The following is a 24,630-nucleotide window of genomic DNA, read 5'->3' as shown; positions in this document are numbered from 1 at the left end:
GGGGAGGGTACTATCCTAACCCAGTACAGGGATGGGGAGGGTACTATCCTAACCCAGTACAGGGGAGGGTACTATCCTAACCCAGTACAGGGGAGGGCGCAATCCTGCACAATAAAGAACATTTTGGAAGGAAGATAAAAATAAGACTGAACAAATTTGATTATGAGGTTCCATGTTTTCCATGACAATGCATTTTAACACTGCAGATGAACCATGCTGGTGCCTTTCCCTACTGGACTAACTGGAACTTCCTGTTCCCAGTCATGTGACTATAGAATTTCCTGTATCTGTGGTACGTGTGTGTGTGAATGTGTGTGTGTGTGTGTGTGTGCGTGCGTGCGTGCGTGCGTGCGTGCGCTATTGGACCATGGTAATATCCCAAGGCATTAGTGTTAGCTAGGTTTACGATTAGGTTTAGTTTTAGTGCTAGGTTTAAGCTTAGGTTTAGTGCTAGGTTTAGGGTTAGGTTTAGGGTTAGGTTTAGTGCTAGGTTTAAGCTTAGGTTTAGTGCTAGGTTTAGGGTTAGGTTTAGTGCTAGGTTTAAGCTTAGGTTTAGTGCTAGGTTTAGGGTTAGGTTTAGTGCTAGGTTTAGGGTTAGGTTTAGTGCTAGGTTTAGGGTTATGGTTTAGTGCTAGGTTTAGGTTTAGTTTTAGTGCTAGGTTTAGGGTTAGGTTTAGTGCTAGGTTTAGGGTTAGGTTTAGGCGTAGGGTTGCTCTGTACAGATGGCTTTAGTGAAGTAGCACCGTCTTCTTTGTAAAAATACTGTTCTGAACATTTTACTCTGCCTTAGAGCATCACAGATAGGTATAAAATCCATACAAACCAGTAGCTAGGGATATTAGAAAACATACACTGGAAACTTTCCTGTCAACATTGCTTAAAATTCATATAAAACATGTATACTAGTGAGGTTCATTCGAGGTCTTCCTGACAGAATAAACACATTTAGGCCAAAGATTAACTAACATGGTAATGTAGCAGACTAACAAGGTAATGTAGTATACTAACACGATAATGCAGTAGACTAACATGCTAATGTAGTATACTAACAGGTTAGACAACAGGGTAATGTATTAAACTAACAGGGTAATGCAGTATACTAACAGGTTAGACAACAGGGTAATGTAGTAGACTAACAGGTTAGACAACAGGGTAATGTAGGAGACTAACAGGTTAGACAACAGGGTAATGTAGGAGACTAACAGGTTAGACAACAGGGTAATGTAGGAGACTAACAGGGTAGATAACATGGTAATGTAGTAGACTGACATGGTAATGTAGTAGACTGACATGGTAATGTAGTAGACTGACATGGTAATGTAGTAGACTGACATGGTAATGTAGTAGACTAACAGGGTAGGGTAGGATAATAACAGGGTAATGTAGTAGACTAACAGGTTAGACAACAGGGTAATGTAGTAGACTAACAGGTTAGACAACAGGGTAATGTAGGAGACTAACAGGGTAGATAACATGGTAATGTAGTAGACTGACATGGTAATGTAGTAGACTGACATGGTAATGTAGTAGACTGACATGGTAATGTAGTAGACTGACATGGTAATGTAGTAGACTAACATGGTAATGTAGGAGACTAACAGGGTAGTGTAGGATACTAACAGGGTAATGTAGGATAATAACAGGGTATGGTAGGAGACTAACATGACAATGTAGTAGACTAACAGGGTAATGTAGGAGACTAACATGATAATGTAGTAGACTAACAGAGCAATGTAGTAGAATAACAGGTTAACGATGAAGTCTCATCCACCACTTCTCATCCTTCCCTAAACAGAATAAAGTTGTTCTGAAACACACCTTGATTTAAATATATCTATTCCTAATAAACATTTATCATCAATTTCATTATTGGAAAATATGTCGATATTGTAGCTATTTCGATGGAGGAGGTATTTACTTGTATATTCATAAAAAGTTCATACTAAATGCTCAACTCCACGTGATGCTGTCTTTGGAAAATAGACGTCTGAAAGCATACTGCCACTGGTGTTGCCAGGTTACTGGTGTTGCCAGGTTACAGCCACTGGTGTTGCCAGGTTACAGCCACTGGTGTTGCCAGGTTACTGGTGTTGCCAGGTTACAGCCATTGGTGCTGTCAGAATACCTCCACAGAGGGTTAGGGTCCAGGTGTGACAGTCCTTCAGTGATATCAGGGGTTAGAGGTTCAGTTGTCCAGCAGTTGTCGGAGCGCTCTCTCAATGTTCATGCGGTGTCCGACTCGTGTCACGCCCAGTTCAGCGAAGTCATCCTTGGTGAGGGCAGGGAGGTGGGAACCCTCAATCTCATGCTCCTGGAAGCGGGCACGATGCTCTGCCAAACCAACACTCTCCAGCCAGTCTCCCACATCATACTTACTCCACAGAGCTAGGGGGCGTTGGCGCCACGGCCGCAGGGCGAGCAGGGGGGAGCCCAGTACGGGGGAGGGGCAGGGGGAGGCGTGGGGGGAGGGGGAGGGCGAGCGGGAACGGGTTCGAGCGCTGGCACTCCGCATTACGAAGCGGACCTCCTTGGGCTCCGAAGGCAAGCTGAGGCTAGACGACTTGAGGATGGTGTGGTGGTGATGGGAGGAGCTAAGGCCAAAGCCCCGCCCAGGACTGACCTCTGACCTGTCTGGGGAGAGGACAGGGGCAGGTGAGGGGGAGGGACTGGGACTGCGGCGAGGTGTGATTGGGTAGCGGCTCCCCGGTCGGACTGTGTAGGTGGTGCCACCAAAACCTCTCTGGGAGATGGTGTGGACATCCCCAAGACTACTAAACAACCTGAGAGAGAGGGAGATGGAGAGAGAGATGGAGGGGAGAGAGGGAGATGGAGGGGAGAGAGGGACAGGGAGATGGAGAGAGAGATGGAGGGGGAAAGAGAGAGATGGAGGGGGAGAGAGACATACAGTGGGGCAGAAAAGTATTTAGTCAGCCACCAATTGTGCAAGATCTCCCACTTAAAAAGATGAGAGGTAAAAAAGATGAGAGGTACACTTTAACTATGAAGATGAAGAAATGAATGAAGAAATGAAGAAAATGATGAATGAAGAAAATCACATTGTAGGATTTTTTATGAATTTATTTGCAAATTATGGTGGAAAATAAGTATTTGGTCACCTACAAACAAGCAAGATTTCTGGCTCTCACAGACCTGTAACTTCTTCTTTAAGAGGCTCCTCTGTCCTCCACTCGTTACCTGTATTAATGGCACCTGTTTGAACTTGTTATCAGTATAAAAGACACCTGGCCACAACCTCAAACAGTCACACTCCAAACTCCACTATGGCCAAGACCAAAGAGCTGTCAAAGGACACCAGAAACAAAATTGTAGACCTGCACCAGGCTGGGAAGACTGAATCTGCAATAGGTAAGCAGCTTGGTTTGAAGAAATCAACTGTGGGAGCAATTATTAGGAAATGGAAGACATACAAGACCACTGATAATCTCCCTCGATCTGGGGCTCCACGCAAGATCTCACCCCGTGGGGTCAAAATGATCACAAGAACGGTGAGCAAAAATCCCAGAACCACACGGGGGGACCTAGTGAATGACCTGCAGAGAGCTGGGACCAAAGTAACAAAGCCTACCATCAGCAAGGGCATTGAAGATGAAACGTGGCTGGGTCTTTCAGCATGACAATGATCCCAAACACACCGCCTGGGCAACGAAGGAGTGGCTTCGTAAGAAGCATTTCAAGGTCCTGGAGTGGCCTAGCCAGTCTCCAGATCTCAACCCCATAGAAAATCTTTGGAGGGAGTTGAAAGTCCGTGTTGGCCAGCAACAGCCCCAAAACATCACTGCTCTAGAGGAGATCTGCATGGAGGAATGGGCCAAAATACCAGCAACAGTGTGTGAAAACCTTGTGAAGACTTACAGAAAACGTTTGACCTCTGTCATTGCCAACAAAGGGTATATAACAAAGTATTGAGATAAACTTTTGTTATTGACCAAATACTTATTTTCCACCATAATTTGCAAATAAATTCATAAAAAATCCTACAATGTGATTTTCTGGATTTTTTTTTCTCATTTTGTCTGTCATAGTTGAAGTGTACATATGATGAAAATTACAGGCCTCGCTCATCTTTTTAAGTGGGAGAACTTGCACAATTAGTGGCTGACTAAATACTTTTTGCCCCACTGTATATAGGGAGATAACTTAGCTAAAGCATCAACTGAACAGAGTTTTGCATCAAAACTAAACAACTCTCATAAATATGAACTACTGCAGAATATCAATAACCCAACGATAGTCATGACCTAAAGAAGAATAGTCATAGTCTATTGAAGGAAGTCAGTCTCATCCATGCTGCAGCCAGTGACCTGTTAAGCACACATTCACTTGACATCAGACATTAGGCAATCCCTCCAGGATTCTGCTATCGCATCATTCAAAGCAAAATCAACCAAACCACGTATATTAATCTAAATCTCACAAATTGTGACCAAACACTGCACCTCTTACCGCATAAAAGCATCCAATCGAAGAGGCTTTCGCAATTTCAACCACTTTGACAGCTTAAAACAGTCCAATCAAACCACACGTCATAAAACGTGTTCTCCGTCTGTGTGTGAAGGTTGATGACTGATCGATGGCAGTGTGTGAAGGTTGATGACTGATAGATGACAGTGTGTGAAGGTTGATGACTGATAGATGGCAGTGTGTGAAGGTTGATGACTGATAGATGACAGTGTGTGAAGGTTGATGACTGATTGATGACAGTGTGTGAAGGTTGATGACTGATAGATGACAGTGTGTGAAGGTTGATGACTGATAGATGACAGCAGAACAATGAACAGGAATCCATTTAATTTACAAAACAAAAATCACAGCTAAAGATCATGCAAAACTATTTCAAAATGTTTTACAAGAAAGTGGGGGGAAATTGTTTTGCTCTCCGTGCAACATTATGCTGGAACACAAGAGAAAGTCACTTCAACAGAAGAGAAAGTCACTTCAACACAGGAGAAAGTCACTTCAACACAAGAGAAAGTCACTTCAACACAAGAGAAAAACACTTCAACACAAGAGAAAGTCACTTCAACACAGGAGAAAGTCACTTCAACACAAGAGAAGGTCACATCAACACAAGAGAAAGTCACTTCAACACAAGAGAAAGTCACTTCAACACAAGAGAAAGTCACTTCAACACAGGAGAAAGTCACTTCAACACAGGAGAAAGTCACTTCAACAAAAGAGAAAGTCACTTCAACACAAGAGAAAGTCACTTAAACAGAAGAGAAAGTCACTTCAACACAAGAGAAAGTCACTTAAACAGAAGAGAAAGTCACTTCAACAGAAGAGAAAGTCACTTCAACACAAGAGAAGTCACTTCAACACAAGAGAAAGTCACTTAACCTGTTATGGCTGCACGCTGAATATTGAAAAAACTGGAAAATGTGTGCACATTTTCAAACGGCCTCCTAAGAAACTTTTTATTTTCCAATATGCATATATTTACTACTGTTGGATAGATAACAGTCTGTAGTTTCTAAAAAGGTTTGAATTGTTTCTCTAAGTCGAACAGAAATATTTTTACAGCCATTTTCCCAGCCGAATTGGGTTTTCCAAAATGCGATGTGTCTCTTTAAGACCTTCTCTATAAAAGGCCATTTGACTTGGGACGATAGAGACACGTCACAGCGTTCTTCAGACTGTAATGCGGAAGTGAGAATTGAAAGGAGTCGAATATCTCGTCCCTGGACTGAATAACACAACTTCTTGTGAGACCTGCGCAGTTAAAAAAAATATCCGGGCGCGAAGGATAATTTGGTCTTCGCTTCTGGAACAAGGTAGATAACGTTGAATATGATGCCTGACTACGATATTATTTGATATATGTCACAAAATCATCCTAAAGTATGTTTTTTTCAATATACTTTAATTATATTAGTGCAATTTATTCTGGACTTTAGATGTGAAACGACGGAAGAATTTTTTGAAGAAAAGCTTTCTAGCGCAGCAATGCTATCGTGCTAGCTAACCAAAGAGGGAAATAATTCGTTCTGGAACCCAACTAAAGACTCTACTGGACATTGGACCCCGTTACAACATTCTGATGGAGTACCAAGAAAGATAAGACCCAATTTGGGATGCTTTTTCATATATATGTCGAACTGTTGAATGCTAACTCTGCTAACTGTGCTAGGCTAGCGCTTGACTAGAATCAATGCTGCCTTATGCTAGCTTATGTTGTTAGCTAATATAACGATATATTGTGTTTTCGCTGTAAAACACTTCAAAAATCGGAAATGTTGGCTTTATTCACACGATATCTGTCTTTCATTAGTTATCCACCATATGTTTTTCTGAAATGTTTTATGAGGTGTAATTAGTAGCCGACGTTGGTGTATGTATTTTCTCTGGCTACTCCCGGCTGGATTCAGACTCAAGCTATGTATTAGCATTTTTGGGTAGCATCAATGTAAAACTGATTTATAGCTAAAATATGCACTTTTTATGAACAAAACATAGATTTATTGTGTAACATGTTATATGACTGTCATCTGAGGTCGTTTTTTCTGGGCTCTTTAGGTTGGTTTTAGTTTATTTCGGTTGGTTGTGCATGCTACTTCAATCATAATTCATACTTCATAATCATAATTCATACGTGTCTGTCCACTTTTGTATTTGGTGGTGAGCTAACATAAATATATGTGGTGTTTTCTCTGTAAAACATTTAAAAAATCGGACATGTTGGCTGGATTGACAAGATGTTTATCTTTCAAATGCTGTATTGGACTTGTTAATGTGTAAAAGTTAAATATTTTAAAAAAATAGATTTTGAATTTCGCGCCCTGCAGGGGTGTCATTTTCGGTCCGAGGTCGGGCTTGCACGCCAAACAGGTTAAACAGAAGAGAAAGTCACTTCAACACAGGAGAAAGTCACTTCAACACAGGAGAAAGTCACTTCAACACAGGAGAAAGTCACTTCAACACAGGAGAAAGTCACTTCAACACAAGAGAAAGTCACTTCAACACAAGAGAAGTCACTTCAACACAGGAGAAAGTCACGTAAACACAAGAGAAGTCACTTCAACACAGGAGAAAGTCACTTCAACACAGGAGAAAGTCACTTCAACACAGGAGAAAGTCACTTCAACACAAGAGAAAGTCACTTCAACACAAGAGAAAGTCACTTCAACACAAGAGAAGTCACTTCAACACAGGAGAAAGTCACTTCAACACAGGAGAAAGTCACTTCAACACAGGAGAAAGTCACTTCAACACAGGAGAAAGTCACGTAAACACAAGAGAAGTCACTTCAACACAAGAGAAGTCACTTCAACACAGGAGAAAGTCACTTCAACACAAGAGAAAGTCACTTCAACACAGGAGAAAGTCACGTAAACACAAGAGAAGTCACTTCAACACAGGAGAAAGTCACGTAAACACAAGAGAAGTCACTTCAACACAAGAGAAAGTCACTTCAACACAAGAGAAGTCACTTCAACACAGGAGAAAGTCACGTAAACACAAGAGAAGTCACTTCAACACAGGAGAAAGTCACTTCAACACAGGAGAAAGTTACGTAAACACAAGAGAAGTCACTTCAACACAAGAGAAGTCACTTCAACACAGGAGAAAGTCACTTAAACACAAGAGAAAGTCACTTAACACAAGAGAAAGTCACTTAACACAAGAGAAAGTCACTTAAACACAAGAGAAAGTCACTTCAACACAAGAGAAGTCACTTCAACACAGGAGAAAGTCACTTAAACACAAGAGAAGTCACTTCAACACAAGAGAAAGTCACTTCAACACAGGAGAAAGTCACTTCAACACAAGAGAAATTCACTTCAACACAAGAGAAATTCACTTCAACACAAGAGAAAGTCACTTCACTTCAAGAACGACTTACAGTTAGTGGATTCATCTTAACATCTTACATGCCAAGCATAGACCATATATTGAGTTCCCTGCAGGTTATAGAAAAGAACAGAAGCCCCCAGTCCTACCTACCTACATGTTATAGAAAAGAGCAGAAGCCCCCAGTCCTACATGTTATAGAAAAGAGCAGAAGCCCCCAGTCCTACCTACCTACATGTTATATAAAAGAGCAGAAGCCCCCAGTCCTACATGTTATATAAAAGAGCTGAAGCCCCCAGTCCTACCTACCTACATGTTATATAAAAGAGCAGAAGCCCCCAGTCCTACATGTTATAGAAAAGAGCAGAATCCCCCAGTCCTACATGTTATAGAAAAGAGCAGAAGCCCCCAGTCCTACATGTTATAGAAAAGAGCAGAAGCCCCCAGTCCTACCTACCTACATGTTATATAAAAGAACAGAAGCCCCCAGTCCTACCTACCTACATGTTATATAAAAGAGCAGAAGCCCCCAGTCCTACCTACCTACATGTTACAGAAAAGAGCGGAAGCCCCCAGTCCTACATGTTATATAAAAGAACAGAAGCCCCCAGTCTTACCTACCTACATGTTATATAAAAGAGCAGAAGCCCCCAGTCCTACCTACCTACATGTTATATAAAAGAGCAGAAGCCCCCAGTCCTACATGTTATAGAAAAGAACAGAAGCCCCCAGTCCTAACTACCTACGTGTTATAGAAAAGAGCAGAAGCCCCCAGTCCTACCTACCTACATGTTATAGAAAAGAGCAGAAGCCCCCAGTCCTATCTACCTACATGTTATAGAAACGAGCAGAAGCCCCCAGTCCTACCTACCTACATGTTATATAAAAGAGCAGAAGCCCCCAGTCCTACATGTTATAGAAAAGAACAGAAGCCCCCAGTCCTAACTACCTACGTGTTATAGAAAAGAGCAGAAGCCCCCAGTCCTACCTACCTACATGTTATAGAAAAGAGCAGAAGCCCCCAGTCCTATCTACCTACATGTTATAGAAACGAGCAGAAGCCCCCAGTCCTACCTACCTACATGTTATAGAAAAGTGCAGAAGCCCCCAGTCCTACATGTTATAGAAAAGAGCAGAAGCCCCCAGTCCTACCTACCTACATGTTATAGAAAAGAGCAGAAGCCCCCAGTCCTACCTACCTACATGTTATATAAAAGAGCAGAATCCCCCAGTCCTACATGTTATAGAAAAGAGCAGAAGCCCCCAGTCCTACCTACCTACATGTTATAGAAAAGAGTAGAAGCCCCCAGTCCTACATGTTATATAAAAGAGCAGAAGCCCCCAGTCCTACCTACCTACATGTTATAGAAAAGAGCAGAAGCCCCCAGTCCTACCTACCTACATGTTATATAAAAGAGCAGAAGCCCCCAGTCCTACATACCTACATGTTATAGAAAAGAGCAGAAGCCCCCAGTCCTACATGTTATAGAAAAGAGCAGAAGCCCCCAGTCCTACCTACCTACATGTTATATAAAAGAGCAGAAGCCCCCAGTCCTACCTACCTATATGTTATAGAAAAGAGCAGAAGCCCCAAGTCCTACATGTTATATATAAGAGCAGAAGCCCCCAGTCCTACCTACCTACATGTTATATAAAAGAGCAGAAGCCCCCAGTCCTACCTACCTACATGTTATAGAAAAGAGCAGAAGCCCCCAGTCCTACATGTTATATATAAGAGCAGAAGCCCCCAGTCCTACCTACCTACATGTTATAGAAAAGAGCAGAAGCCCCCAGTCCTACCTACCTACAGGTTATAGAAAAGAGCAGAAGCCCCCAGTCCTACCTACCTACATGTTATAGAAAAGAGCAGAAGCCCCCAGTCCTACATGTTATATAAAAGAGCAGAAGCCCCCAGTCCTACCTACCTACATGTTATAGAAAAGAGCAGAAGCCCCCAGTCCTACATGTTATAGAAAAGAGCAGAAGCCCCCAGTCCTACAGGTTATAGAAAAGAGCAGAAGCCCCCAGTCCTACCTACCTACATGTTATAGAAAAGAGCAGAAGCCCCCAGTCCTACAGGTTATAGAAAAGAGCAGAAGCCCCCAGTCCTACAGGTTATAGAAAAGAGCAGAAGCCCCCAGTCCTACATGTTATAGAAAAGAGCAGAAGCCCCCAGTCCTACATGTTATAGAAAAGAGCAGAAGCCCCCAGTCCTACAGGTTATAGAAAAGAGCAGAAGCCCCCAGTCCTACAGGTTATAGAAAAGAGCAGAAGCCCCCAGTCCTACATGTTATAGAAAAGAGCAGAAGCCCCCAGTCCTACCTACCTACATGTTATAGAAAAGAGCAGAAGCCCCCAGTCCTACCTACCTACATGTTATAGAAAAGAGCAAAAGCCCCCAGTCCTACCTACCTACATGTTATAGAAAAGAGCAGAAGCCCCCAGTCCTACATGTTATAGAAAAGAGCAGAAGCCCCCAGTCCTACCTACCTACATGTTATATAAAAGAGCTGAAGCCCCCAGTCCTACCTACCTACATGTTATATAAAAGAGCAGAAGCCCCCAGTCCTACATGTTATAGAAAAGAGCAGAAGCCCCCAGTCCTACATGTTATAGAAAAGAGCAGAAGCCCCCAGTCCTACCTACCTACATGTTATATAAAAGAGCAGAAGCCCCCAGTCCTACATGTTATAGAAAAGAGTAGAAGCCCCCAGTCCTACATGTTATAGAAAAGAGCAGAAGCCCCCAGTCCTACCTACCTACATGTTATAGAAACGAGCAGAAGCCCCCAGTCCTACCTACCTACATGTTACAGAAAAGAGCAGAAGCCCCCAGTCCTACCTACCTACATGTTATAGAAAAGAGCAGAAGCCCCCAGTCCTCCATGTTACAGAAAAGAGCAGAAGCCCCCAGTCCTATCTACCTACATGTTATATAAAAGAGCAGAAGCCCCCAGTCCTACATGTTATAGAAAAGAGCAGAAGCCCCCAGTCCTACCTACCTACATGTTATAGAAAATAGCAGAAGCCCCCAGTCCTACATGTTATATAAAAGAGCAGAAGCCCCCAGTCCTACCTACCTACATTTTATAGAAAAGAGCAGAAGCCCCCAGTCCTACCTACCTACATGTTATAGAAAAGAGCAGAAGCCCCCAGTCCTACCTACCTACATGTTATATAAAAGAGCAGAAGCCCCCAGTCCTACCTACCTACATGTTATAGAAAAGAGCAGAAGCCCCCAGTCCTACATAATATAGAAAAGAGCAGAAGCCCCCAGTCCTACCTACCTACATGTTATATAAAAGAGCAGAAGCCCCCAGTCCTACATGTTATATAAAAGAGCAGAAGCCCCCAGTCCTACCTACCTACATGTTATAGAAAAGAGCAAAAGCCCCCAGTCCTACCTACCTACATGTTATATAAAAGAGCAGAAGCCCCCAGTCCTACATGTTATAGAAAAGAGCAGAAGCCCCCAGTCCTACCTACCTACATGTTATATAAAAGAGCAGAAGCCCACAGTCCTACCTACCTACATGTTATAGAAAAGAGCAGAAGCCCCAAGTCCTACCTACCTACATGTTATAGAAAAGAGCAGAAGCCCCCAGTCCTACCTACCTACATGTTATAGAAACGAGCAGAAGCCCCCAGTCCTACCTACCTACATGTTACAGAAAAGAGCAGAAGCCCCCAGTCCTACCTACCTACATGTTATAGAAAAGAGCAGAAGCCCCCAGTCCTACCTACCTACATGTTATAGAAAATAGCAGAAGCCCCCAGTCCTACATGTTATATAAAAGAGCAGAAGCCCCCGGTCCTACCTACCTACATGTTATAGAAACGAGCAGAAGCCCCCAGTCCTACCTACCTACATGTTATATAAAAGAGCAGAAGCCCCCAGTCCTACATGTTATAGAAAAGAGCAGAAGCCCCCAGTCCTACCTACCTACATGTTATATAAAAGAGCAGAAGCCCCCAGTCCTACCTACATACATGTTATATAAAAGAGCAGAAGCCCCCAGTCCTACCTACCTACATGTTATATAAAAGAGCAGAAGCCCCCAGTCCTACCTACCTACATGTTATAGAAAAGAGCAGAAGCCCCCAGTCCTACATGTTATAGAAAAGAGCAGAAGCCCCCAGTCCTACCTACCTACATGTTATATAAAAGAGCAGAAGCCCCCAGTCCTACCTACATACATGTTATATAAAAGAGCAGAAGCCCCCAGTCCTACCTACCTACATGTTATATAAAAGAGCAGAAGCCCCCAGTCCTACCTACCTACATGTTATATAAAAGAGCAGAAGCCCCCAGTCCTACATGTTATAGAAAAGAGCAGAAGCCCCCAGTCCTACATGTTATAGAAAAGAGCAGAAGCCCCCAGTCCTACCTACCTACATGTTATATAAAAGAGCAGAAGCCCCCAGTCCTACATGTTATATAAAAGAGCAGAAGCCCCCAGTCCTACCTACCTACATGTTATAGAAAAGAGCAGAAGCCCCCAGTCCTACATGTTACAGAAAAGCGCAGAAGCCCCCAGTCCTACCTACCTACCTACATGTTATATAAAAGAGCAGAAGCCCCAGTCCTACATGTTATAGAAAAGAGCAGAAGCCCCCAGTCCTACCTACCTACATGTTATAGAAACGAGCTGAAGCCCCCAGTCCTACATGTTATAGAAAAGAGCAGAAGCCCCCAGTCCTACATGTTATAGAAAAGAGCAGAAGCCCCCAGTCCTACCTACCTACATGTTATATAAAAGAGCAGAAGCCCCCAGTCCTACCTACCTATATGTTATAGAAAAGAGCAGAAGCCCCCAGTCCTACCTACCTACATGTTATAGAAACGAGCAGAAGCCCCCAGTCCTACCTACCTACAGGTTATAGAAAAGAGCAGAAGCCCCCAGTCCTACCTACCTACATGTTATAGAAAAGAGCAGAAGCCCCCAGTCCTACCTACCTACATGTTATAGAAACGAGCTGAAGCCCCCAGTCCTACATGTTATAGAAAAGAGCAGAAGCCCCCAGTCCTACATGTTATAGAAAAGAGCAGAAGCCCCCAGTCCTACCTACCTACATGTTATATAAAAGAGCAGAAGCCCCCAGTCCTACCTACCTATATGTTATAGAAAAGAGCAGAAGCCCCCAGTCCTACCTACCTACAGGTTATAGAAAAGAGCAGAAGCCCCCAGTCCTACCTACCTATATGTTATAGAAAAGAGCAGAAGCCCCCAGTCCTACCTACCTACATGTTATAGAAAAGAGCAGAAGCCCCCAGTCCTACCTACCTATATGTTATAGAAAAGAGCAGAAGCCCCCAGTCCTACCTACCTACATGTTATAGAAAAGAGCAGAAGCCCCCAGTCCTACCTACCTATATGTTATAGAAAAGAGCAGAAGCCCCCAGTCCTACCTACCTACAGGTTATAGAAACGAGCAGAAGCCCCCAGTCCTACCTACCTACAGGTTATAGAAACGAGCAGAAGCCCCCAGTCCTACCTACCTACAGGTTATAGAAAAGAGCAGAAGCCCCCAGTCCTACCTACCTACATGTTATAGAAAATAGCAGAAGCCCCCAGTCCTACCTACATACATGTTATAGAAAAGAGCAGAAGCCCCCAGTCCTACATGTTACAGAAAATAGCAGAAGCCCCCAGTCCTACCTACCTACATGTTATAGAAACGAGCTGAAGCCCCCAGTCCTACCTACCTACATGTTATAGAAAAGAGCAGAAGCCCCCAGTCCTACCTACCTACATGTTACAGAAAAGAGCAGAAGCCCCCAGTCCTACCTACCTACATGTTATAGAAACGAGCAGAAGCCCCCAGTCCTACATGTTATAGAAAAGAGCAGAAGCCCCCAGTCCTACATGTTACAGAAAAGAGCAGAAGCCCCCAGTCCTACCTACCTACATGTTATAGAAACGAGCAGAAGCCCCCAGTCCTACATGTTATAGAAACGAGCTGAAGCCCCCAGTCCTACCTACCTACATGTTATAGAAAAGAGCAGAAGCCCCCAGTCCTACCTACCTACATGTTACAGAAAAGAGCAGAAGCCCCCAGTCCTACCTACCTACATGTTATAGAAACGAGCAGAAGCCCCCAGTCCTACATGTTATAGAAACGAGCAGAAGCCCCCAGTCCTACAGGTTATAGAAAAGAGCAGAAGCCCCCAGTCCTACCTACCTACATGTTATAGAAACGAGCAGAAGCCCCCAGTCCTACCTACCTACCTCCTACCTACCTCATTAGGGTACTGGTGTAAAGACAGTTATCATTAGGGTACTGATGTAGCGAAGAGAGAGTTAGTTCATGTTAGGATATTATGTAGATAGGAAGAGGTGGTGTTTACCCAGCAATCTAAAACCTACGCTTTACTCTCTCCATTGTCTTGGCGACATCTGCAAGAACACAGAGAAATACATGCTCACTGTGTTGTTACCTAGAACACAGAAATACATGCTACCTGTGTTGTTACCTAGAACACAGAAATACATGCTCACTGTTGTTACCTCGAACACAGAGAAATACATGATCACTGTGTTGTTACCTAGAACACAGAAATACATGCTACCTGTTGTTACCTAGAACACAGAAATACATGCTCACTGTGCTGTTACCTAGAACACAGAAATACATGCTAACTGTTGTTACCTCGAACACAGAAATACATGCTCACTGTGCTGTTACCTAGAACACAGAAATACATGCTAACTGTTGTTACCTAGAACACAGAAATACATGCTCACTGTGCTGTTACCTAGAACACAGAAATACATGCTAACTGTTGTTACCTAGAACACAGAAATACATGCTCACTGTGCTGTTACCTAGAACACAGAAATACATGCTAAATGTTGTTACCTAGAACACAGAAATACATGCTAACTGTTGTTACCTAGAACACAGAAATACATGCTCACTGTGCTGTTACCTAGAACACAGAAATACATGCTAACTGTTGTTACCTAGAACACAGAGAAATACATGCTAACTGTTGTTACCTAGAACACAGAAATACATGCTCACTGTGCTGTTACCTAGAACACAGAAATACATGCTCACTGTGCTGTTACCTAGAACACAGAAATACATGCTAACTGTTGTTACCTAGAACACAGAGAAATACATGCTAACTGTTGTTACCTAGAACACAGAAATACATGCTAACTGTGCTGTTACCTAGAACACAGAAATAAATGCTAACTGTGCTGTTACCTAGAACACAGAGAAATACATGCTAACTGTGCTGTTACCTAGAACACAGAAATACATGCTCACTGTGCTGTTACCTAGAACACAGAAATACATGCTAACTGTTGTTACCTAGAACACAGAAATACATGCTCACTGTTGTTACCTAGAACACAGAAATACATGCTAAATGTTGTTTCCTAGTGGAATATATGAATGTAGATATGTTACCTAGTGGAATATATGAATGTAGTGATGTTACCTAGTGGAATATATTAATGTAGAGATGTAACCTAGTCTAACATATTAATGTAGAGATGTTACCTAGTGGAATATATTAATGTAGAGATGTTACCTAGTGGAATATATGAATGTAGTGATGTTACCTAGTGGAATATATGAATGTAGTGATGTTACCTAGTGGAATATATTAATTAATGTAGAGATGTTACCTAGTGGAATATATTAATGTAGAGATGTTACCTAGTGGAATATATTAATGTAGAGATGTTACCTAGTGGAATATATTAATGTAGAGATGTTACCTAGTGGAATATATTAATGTAGAGATGTTACCTAGTGGAATATATTAATGTAGAGATGTTACCTAGTGGAATATATTAATGTAGAGATGTTACCTAGTGGAATATATTAATGTAGAGATGTTACCTAGTGGAATATATTAATGTAGAGATGTTAGCTAGTGGAATATATGAATGTAGAGATGTTACCTAGTGGAATATATTAATGTAGAGATGTTACTTAGAGGAATATATTAATGTAGTGAGGCTACCTTCCTCCGCCCACAGGGGACCTGTGTCCAGGGTCCAGCAGTCCTGCAGGCTCCTCTCCGAGTGAGTGGGAGTCTTTACTGAGTAACTGGAGACGTGAGGCCAGCTCCAGCCCACCACCCCCCACGGCAGTCGGCCTGCCCTCCTCAGGGCTACTCTGCCTGGGCCGAGACTCGGACACCTCCCCCCAAAGTTTGGATCTCCTCTGTAAGACACAACAATCAACATACCAATAAAAACAAATAACAACAACAACTGTAAAGAAAGAGCAAAGTCATGTGACTGAAATCTATGAACAATGAAAAGGTGGCATTTTTAGTAGTAGCAGTGCACCATATTAAAGGAGTATGTTACTGGATAATACAGTAGGAAATGGGGTTAGGGCATAAATACACTAGAGCCCATCTCCTATCCATACACTGGGGTCTTCTCTGACAGCATGGGCAGCGCCTTTGAGAGGTCTCTCCATTTCAACGTGGTCCATTTCTTCTTCTACTTCTAGGAGAGTATTGGTAGTTCATAAACAAACTATACAGTTGCATACCACCTACTGTGCTGGAGTGTGTGTCGTTTGAACAGGTATAAAGACAAGGTTGGTGATTTACTGCCCCCTGGAGGGTGTCGTTTGAACAGGTATAAAGACAAGGTTGGTGATTTACTGCCCCCTGGAGGGTGTTGTCTGAACTGGTATAAAGACAAGGTTGGTGATTTACTGCCCCCTGGAGGGTGTTGTCTGAACAGGTATAAAGACAAGGTTAGTGATTTACTGCCCCCTGGAGGATGTTGTCTGAACAGGTATAAAGACAAGGTAGCGGAGTCAATCACCACCTTCCGGAGACACCTGAAACCCCACCTCTTTAAGGAATACCTAGGATAGGATAAAGCAATCCTTCTGACCCCCCCCCCCCCCCTTAAAAGATTTAGATGCACTATTGTAAAGTGGCTGTTCCACTGGATGTCACAAGGTAGATAATTTCCTGCCACCTGCAGTTATGGAATGTTTTCTCAGCAGTATAATTCATTGGCAGACCCCTCCTGCTGACTTAGACCCCCCCTGCACTATCAGCTCCAATATAACTAACAAGATGTCATGTCTATTTCTGATTCCCAGAAAAGCAATAAAATCAATCAAGTATCCTAAATAACTGCTAAAAATAACCCACGTTAAAACCTCGTAGCGCTTGGGGTCAGAATTTTTTTTTTCCTTCAAATAACGTTCCCAAGGTAAACGGACATTTTCTCTGTCCCAGATCGTAGAATATGCATATAATTTACAGATTAGGATAGAAAATACTCCAAAGTTTCCAATACTGTCAAAATATTGTCTGTGAGTATAACAATACTTATTCTGCAGGCGAAAACCTGAGGAAATCTAACCCGGAAGTGATATTATTATTATTTTTATCTGCTTCCTGGCCCGTCTATCTTCCATTTAAAGGGGTATCAACCAGATTCCTTTTCCAATGGCTTCCTCAGGCTGTGACCAGGCTTTAGACATTATTGAGTGTAATTATTTATATAGTGTCCACATTATAAATAATGACTTTCAATATGGCACAAGAGCCCTGAAACCATCTATATGGGTTAGTAGGGTCAGGGTTACTGTCATAGTGTGGACACTATATAAATAATGACATTCAATATGTTACTGTACTTACCTGCAGTATAGTATGATTACTATTCATGTGTTCATGGTTATTATTGGCCTTGACCTTTCCCCTTTGATGATGATGATGAGTTACCCTTTTGATGACGTCATCACCCAGAGTTGTACCTGTTCAATGCGACTCTACCACAGGTTGAGTGGGCTGTATCACTTTGCTGTGTTTGTACCATTTCTACATGGCTGTACACCTTTCATTTATTAGGTTCAAAGTAAAGGAACGTAATATTGAATTGCGTGTGGGCATTCCTTGTCAAGTAACTACAGTTACCTAGAAGAGGTCAGGGTTACCTGGAAGAGGTAGGGTGGGTTAGGGTTACCTGGAAGAGGTAGGGTGGGTTAGGATTACCTGGAAGAGGTAGGGTGGGTTAGGGTCAGGGTTACTTGGAAGAGGTAGGGTGGGTTAGGGTCAGGGTTACCTGGAAGAGGTAGGGTGGGTTAGGGTTACCTGGAAGAGGTAGGGTGGGTTAGGGTTACCTGGAAGAGGTAGGGTGGGTTAGGGTCAGGGTTACCTGGAAGAGGTAGGGTGGGTTAGGGTCAGGGTTACCTGGAAGAGGTAGGGTGGGTTAGGGTTACCTGGAAGAGGTAGGGTGGGTCAGGGTTACCTGGAAGAGGTAGGGTGGGTTAGGGTCAGGGTTACCTGGAAGAGGTAGGGTGGGTTAGGGTCAGGGTTACCTGGAAGAGGTAGGGTGGGTTAGGGTTACCTGGAAGAGGTAGGGTGGGTCAGGGTCAGGGTTACCTGGAAGAGGTAGGGTGGGTTAGGGTTAGGGTTACCTGGAAGAGGTAGGGTGGGTCAGGGTCAGGGTTACCTGGAAGAGGTAGGGTGGGTCAGGGTCAGGGTTACCTGGAAGAGGTAGGGTCGGTCAGGGTTACCTGGAAGAGGTAGGGTGGGTTAGGGTCAGGGTTACCGGGAAGAGGTAGGGTGGGTTAGGGTCAGGGTTACCTGGAAGAGGTAGGGTGGGTTAGGGTCAGGGTTACCTGGAAGAGGTAGGGTGGGTTAGGGTCAGGGTTACCTGGAAGAGGTAGGGTGGGTCAGGGTTACCTGGAAGAGGTAGGGTGGGTTAGGGTCAGGGTTACCTGGAAGAGGTAGGGTGGGTTAGGGTCAGGGTTACCTGGAAGAGGTAGGGTGGGTTAGGGTCAGGGTTACCTGGAAGAGGTAGGGTGGGTTAGGGTTACCTGGAAGAGGTAGGGTGGGTTAGGGTCAGGGTTACCTGGAAGAGGTAGGGTGGGTCAGGGTTACCTGGAAGAGGTAGGGTGGGTTAGGGTCAGGGTTACCTGGAAGAGGTAGGGTGGGTCAGGGTTACCTGGAAGAGGTAGGGTGGGTCAGGGTTACCTGGAAGAGGTAGGGTGGGTCAGGGTTACGTGGAAGAGGTAGGGTGGGTTAGGGTCAGGGTTACCTGGAAGAGGTAGGGTGGGTTAGGGTTACCTGGAAGAGGTAGGGTGGATTAGGGTCAGGGTTACCTGGAAGAGGTAGGGTGGGTTAGGGTTACCTGGAAGAGGTAGGGTGGGTCAGGGTTAGGGTTACCTGGAAGAGGTAGGGTGGGTTAGGGTTACCTGGAAGAGGTAGGGTGGGTTAGGGTTAGGGTTACCTGGAAGAGGTAGGGTGGGTTAGGGTCAGGGTTACCTGGAAGCGGTAGGGTGGGTTTGGGTTAGGGTTACCTGGAAGAGGTAGGGTGGGTTAGGGTTACCTGGAAGAGGTAGGGTGGGTTAGGATTACCTGGAAGAGGTAGGGTGGGTTAGGGTCAGGGTTACTTGGAAGAGGTAGGGTGGGTTAGGGTCAGGGTTACCTGGAAGAGGTAGGGTGGGTTAGGGTTACCTGGAAGAGGTAGGGTGGGTTAGGGTTACCTGGAAGAGGTAGGGTGGGTTAGGGTCAGGGTTACCTGGAAGAGGTAGGGTGGGTTAGGGTCAGGGTTACCTGGAAGAGGTAGGGTGGGTCAGGGTTACCTGGAAGAGGTAGGGTTAGGGTCAGGGTTACCTGGAAGAGGTAGGGTGGGTTAGGGTCAGGGTTACCTGGAAGAGGTAGGGTGGGTTAGGGTTACCTGGAAGAGGTAGGGTGGGTCAGGGTTACCTGGAAGAGGTAGGGTGGGTTAGGGTCAGGGTTTCCTGGAAGAGGTAGGGTGGGTTAGGGTCAGGGTTACCTGGAAGAGGTAGGGTGGGTCAGGGTCAGGGTTACCTGGAAGAGGTAGGGTGGGTTAGGGTTAGGGTTACCTGGAAGAGGTAGGGTGGGTCAGGGTCAGGGTTACCTGGAAGAGGTAGGGTGGGTCAGGGTCTGGGTTACCTGGAAGAGGTAGGGTCGGTCAGGGTTACCTGGAAGAGGTAGGGTGGGTTAGGGTCAGGGTTACCTGGAAGAGGTAGGGTGGGTTAGGGTCAGGGTTACCTGGAAGAGGTAGGGTGGGTTAGGGTCAGGGTTACCTGGAAGAGGTAGGGTGGGTTAGGGTCAGGGTTACCTGGAAGAGGTAGGGTGGGTTAGGGTCAGGGTTACCTGGAAGAGGTAGGGTGGGTCAGGGTTACCTGGAAGAGGTAGGGTGGGTTAGGGTCAGGGTTACCTGGAAGAGGTAGGGTGGGTTAGGGTCAGGGTTACCTGGAAGAGGTAGGGTGGGTTAGGGTCAGGGTTACCTGGAAGAGGTAGGGTGGGTTAGGGTTACCTGGAAGAGGTAGGGTGGGTTAGGGTCAGGGTTACCTGGAAGAGGTAGGGTGGGTCAGGGTTACCTGGAAGAGGTAGGGTGGGTTAGGGTCAGGGTTACCTGGAAGAGGTAGGGTGGGTCAGGGTTACCTGGAAAAGGTAGGGTGGGTCAGGGTTACCTGGAAGAGGTAGGGTGGGTCAGGGTTACCTGGAAGAGGTAGGGTGGGTTAGGGTCAGGGTTACCTGGAAGAGGTAGGGTGGGTTAGGGTTACCTGGAAGAGGTAGGGTGGATTAGGGTCAGGGTTACCTGGAAGAGGTAGGGTGGGTTAGGGTTACCTGGAAGAGGTAGGGTGGGTTAGGGTTAGGGTTACCTGGAAGAGGTAGGGTGGGTTAGGGTTAGGGTTACCTGGAAGAGGTAGGGTGGGTTAGGGTTACCTGGAAGAGGTAGGGTGGGTTAGGGTTAGGGTTACCTGGAAGAGGTAGGGTGGGTTAGGGTCAGGGTTACCTGGAAGAGGTAGGGTGGGTTAGGGTTAGGGTTATCTGGAAGAGGTAGGGTGGGTTAGGGTTACCTGGAAGAGGTAGGGTGGGTTAGGGTTACCTGGAAGAGGTAGGGTGGGTTAGGGTTACCTGGAAGAGGTAGGGTGGGTTAGGGTTACCTGGAAGAGGTAGGGTGGGTTAGGGTCAGGGTTACTTGGAAGAGGTAGGGTGGGTTAGGGTCAGGGTTACCTGGAAGAGGTAGGGTGGGTTAGGGTTACCTGGAAGAGGTAGGGTGGGTTAGGGTTACCTGGAAGAGGTAGGGTGGGTTAGGGTCAGGGTTACCTGGAAGAGGTAGGGTGGGTTAGGGTTACCTGGAAGAGGTAGGGTGGGTTAAGGTTACCTGGAAGAGGTAGGGTGGGTTAGGGTTACCTGGAAGTGGTAGGGTGGGTTAGGGTCAGGGTTACCAGGAAGAGGTAGGGTGGGTTAGGGTTACCTGGAAGAGGTAGGGTGGGTCAGGGTTACCTGGAAGAGGTAGGGTGGGTTAGGGTTACCTGGAAGAGGTAGGGTGGGTTAGGGTTACCTGGAAGAGGTAGGGTGGGTTAGGGTCAGGGTTACCTGGAAGAGGTAGGGTGGGTTAGGGTTACCTGGAAGAGGTAGGGTGGGTTAGGGTTAGGGTTACCTGGAAGAGGTAGGGTGGGTTAGGGTTACCTGGAAGAGGTAGGGTGGGTTAGGGTTACCTGGAAGAGGTAGGGTGGGTCAGGGTTACCTGGAAGATGTAGGGTGGGTTAGGGTTACCTGGAAGAGGTAGGGTGGGTTAGGGTCAGGGTTACCTGGAAGAGGTAGGGTGGGTTAGGGTTAGGGTTACATGGAAGAGGTAGGGTGGGTTAGGGTCAGGGTTACCTGGAAGAGGTAGGGTGGGTTAGGGTTACCTGGTAGAGGTAGGGTGGGTTAGGGTTACCTGGAAGAGGTAGGGTGGATTAGGGTCAGGGTTACCTGGAAGAGGTAGGGTGGGTTAGGGTTACCTGGAAGAGGTAGGGTGGGTTAGGGTTAGGGTTACCTGGAAGAGGTAGGGTGGGTTAGGGTTAGGGTTACCTGGAAGAGGTAGGGTGGGTTAGGGTCAGGGTTACCTGGAAGAGGTAGGGTGGGTTAGGGTTAGGGTTACCTGGAAGAGGTAGGGTGGGTTAGGGTTACCTGGAAGAGGTAGGGTGGGTTAGGGTTACCTGGAAGAGGTAGGGTGGGTTAGGGTTACCTGGAAGAGGTAGGGTGGGTTAGGGTTACCTGGAAGAGGTAGGGTGGGTTAGGGTCAGGGTTACTTGGAAGAGGTAGGGTGGGTTAGGGTCAGGGTTACCTGGAAGAGGTAGGGTGGGTTAGGGTTACCTGGAAGAGGTAGGGTGGGTTAGGGTTACCTGGAAGAGGTAGGGTGGGTTAGGGTCAGGGTTACCTGGAAGAGGTAGGGTGGGTTAGGGTTACCTGGAAGAGGTAGGGTGGGTTAGGGTTACCTGGAAGAGGTAGGGTGGGTTAGGGTTACCTGGAAGTGGTAGGGTGGGTTAGGGTCAGGGTTACCTGGAAGAGGTAGGGTGGGTTAGGGTTACCTGGAAGAGGTAGGGTGGGTCAGGGTTACCTGGAAGAGGTAGGGTGGGTTAGGGTTACCTGGAAGAGGTAGGGTGGGTTAGGGTCAGGGTTACCTGGAAGAGGTAGGGTGGGTTAGGGTTACCTGGAAGAGGTAGGGTGGGTTAGGGTTAGGGTTACCTGGAAGAGGTAGGGTGGGTTAGGGTTACCTGGAAGAGGTAGGGTGGGTTAGGGTTACCTGGAAGAGGTAGGGTGGGTCAGGGTTACCTGGAAGAGGTAGGGTGGGTTAGGGTTACCTGGAAGAGGTAGGGTGGGTTAGGGTCAGGGTTACCTGGAAGAGGTAGGGTGGGTTAGGGTTAGGGTTACATGGAAGAGGTAGGGTGGGTTAGGGTTAGGGTTACATGGAAGAGGTAGGGTGGGTTAGGGTCAGGGTTACCTGGAAGAGGTAGGGTGGGTTAGGGTTACCTGGAAGAGGTAGGGTGGGTTAGGGTTACCTGGAAAAGGTAGGGTGGGTTAGGGTTACCTGGAAGAGGTAGGGTGGGTCAGGGTTACCTGGAAGAGGTAGGGTGGGTTAGGGTCAGGGTTACCTGGAAGAGGTAGGGTGGGTTAGGATCAGGGTTACCTGGAAGAGGTAGGGTGGGTTAGGGTTAGGGTTACCTGGAAGAGGTAGGGTGGGTTAGGGTCAGGGTTACCTGGAAGAGGTAGGGTGGGTCAGGGTCAGGGTTACCTGGAAGAGGTAGGGTGGGTCAGGGTTAGGGTTACCTGGAAGAGGTAGGGTGGGTTAGGGTTACCTGGAAGAGGTAGGGTGGGTCAGGGTTATCTGGAAGAGGTAGGGTGGGTTAGGGTCAGGGTTACCTGGAAGAGGTAGGGTGGGTTAGGGTTACCTGGAAGAGGTAGGGTGGGTTAGGGTCAGGGTTACCTGGAAGAGGTAGGGTGGGTCAGGGTTACCTGGAAGAGGTAAGGTGGGTTAGGGTTACCTGGAAGAGGTAGGGTGGGTCAGGGTTACCTGGAAGAGGTAGGGTGGGTTAGGGTCAGGGTTACCTGGAAGAGGTAGGGTGGGTTAGGGTTACCTGGAAGAGGTAGGGTGGGTTAGGGTCAGGGTTACCTGGAAGAGGTAGGGTGGGTTAGGGTCAGGGTTACCTGGAAGAGGTAGGGTGGGTTAGGGTCAGGCTTACCTGGAAGAGGTAGGGTGGGTTAGGGTTACCTGGAAGAGGTAGGGTGGGTTAGGGTCAGGGTTACCTGGAAGAGGTAGGGTGGGTTAGGGTTACCTGGAAGAGGTAGGGTGGGTTAGGGTTACCTGGAAGAGGTAGGGTGGGTTAGGGTCAGGGTTACCTGGAAGAGGTAGGGTGGGTTAGGGTTAGGGTTACCTGGAAGAGGTAGGGTGGGTTAGGGTTACCTGGAAGAGGTAGGGTGGGTTAGGGTTACCTGGGAGAGGTAAGGTGGGTTAGGGTCAGGGTTACCTGGAAGAGGTAGGGTGGGTTAGGGTCAGGGTTACCTGGAAGAGGTAGGGTGGGTCAGGGTAAGGGTTACCTGGAAGAGGTAGGGTGGGTTAGGGTCAAGGTTACCTGGAAGAGGTAGGGTGGGTTAGGGTTAGGGTTACCTGGAAGAGGTAGGGTGGGTTAGGGTCAGGGTTACCTGGAAGAGGTAGGGTGGGTTAGGGTTACCTGGAAGAGGTAGGGTGGGTTAGGGTCAGGGTTACCTGGAAGAGGTAGGGTGGGTCAGGGTTACCTGGAAGAGGTAGGGTGGGTTAGGGTCAGGGTTACCTGGAAGAGGTAGGGTGGGTCAGGGTTACCTGGAAGAGGTAGGGTGGGTCAGGGTTACCTGGAAGAGGTAGGGTGGGTCAGGGTTACGTGGAAGAGGTAGGGTGGGTTAGGGTCAGGGTTACCTGGAAGAGGTAGGGTGGGTTAGGGTTACCTGGAAGAGGTAGGGTGGATTAGGGTCAGGGTTACCTGGAAGAGGTAGGGTGGGTTAGGGTTACCTGGAAGAGGTAGGGTGGGTCAGGGTTAGGGTTACCTGGAAGAGGTAGGGTGGGTTAGGGTTACCTGGAAGAGGTAGGGTGGGTTAGGGTTAGGGTTACCTGGAAGAGGTAGGGTGGGTTAGGGTCAGGGTTACCTGGAAGCGGTAGGGTGGGTTTGGGTTAGGGTTACCTGGAAGAGGTAGGGTGGGTTAGGGTTACCTGGAAGAGGTAGGGTGGGTTAGGATTACCTGGAAGAGGTAGGGTGGGTTAGGGTCAGGGTTACTTGGAAGAGGTAGGGTGGGTTAGGGTCAGGGTTACCTGGAAGAGGTAGGGTGGGTTAGGGTTACCTGGAAGAGGTAGGGTGGGTTAGGGTTACCTGGAAGAGGTAGGGTGGGTTAGGGTCAGGGTTACCTGGAAGAGGTAGGGTGGGTTAGGGTCAGGGTTACCTGGAAGAGGTAGGGTGGGTCAGGGTTACCTGGAAGAGGTAGGGTTAGGGTCAGGGTTACCTGGAAGAGGTAGGGTGGGTTAGGGTCAGGGTTACCTGGAAGAGG

General features: G+C 46.4%; 1 protein-coding gene across 1 annotated transcript in view; it reads right to left on the bottom strand.

Annotated features, from left to right (window-relative positions):
• Positions 1 to 760: 760 nt before the first annotated feature.
• The window catches only part of LOC129848138 (SH3 and multiple ankyrin repeat domains protein 3-like), a gene marked incomplete at its 5' end in the record, with an annotated part of 50,277 nt that continues 26,407 nt past the window's right edge, over positions 761 to 24,630 (bottom strand). Inside the window, 2 exons of the mRNA XM_055915611.1 lie at positions 761 to 2,780; positions 15,793 to 15,995. Coding sequence (XP_055771586.1) covers positions 2,186 to 2,780; positions 15,793 to 15,995 — 798 coding nt within the window. The remainder of the gene's footprint in view (positions 2,781 to 15,792; positions 15,996 to 24,630) is intronic.

The sequence above is a fragment of the Salvelinus fontinalis genome, unplaced genomic scaffold (genome assembly GCF_029448725.1).
Source record: "Salvelinus fontinalis isolate EN_2023a unplaced genomic scaffold, ASM2944872v1 scaffold_1007, whole genome shotgun sequence".
NCBI classification, from domain to species: Eukaryota; Metazoa; Chordata; class Actinopteri; order Salmoniformes; family Salmonidae; genus Salvelinus; species Salvelinus fontinalis.
The sequence above is the reverse complement of the archived record's forward strand: the minus strand, read 5'-3'. Positions and strand labels throughout refer to the sequence as shown.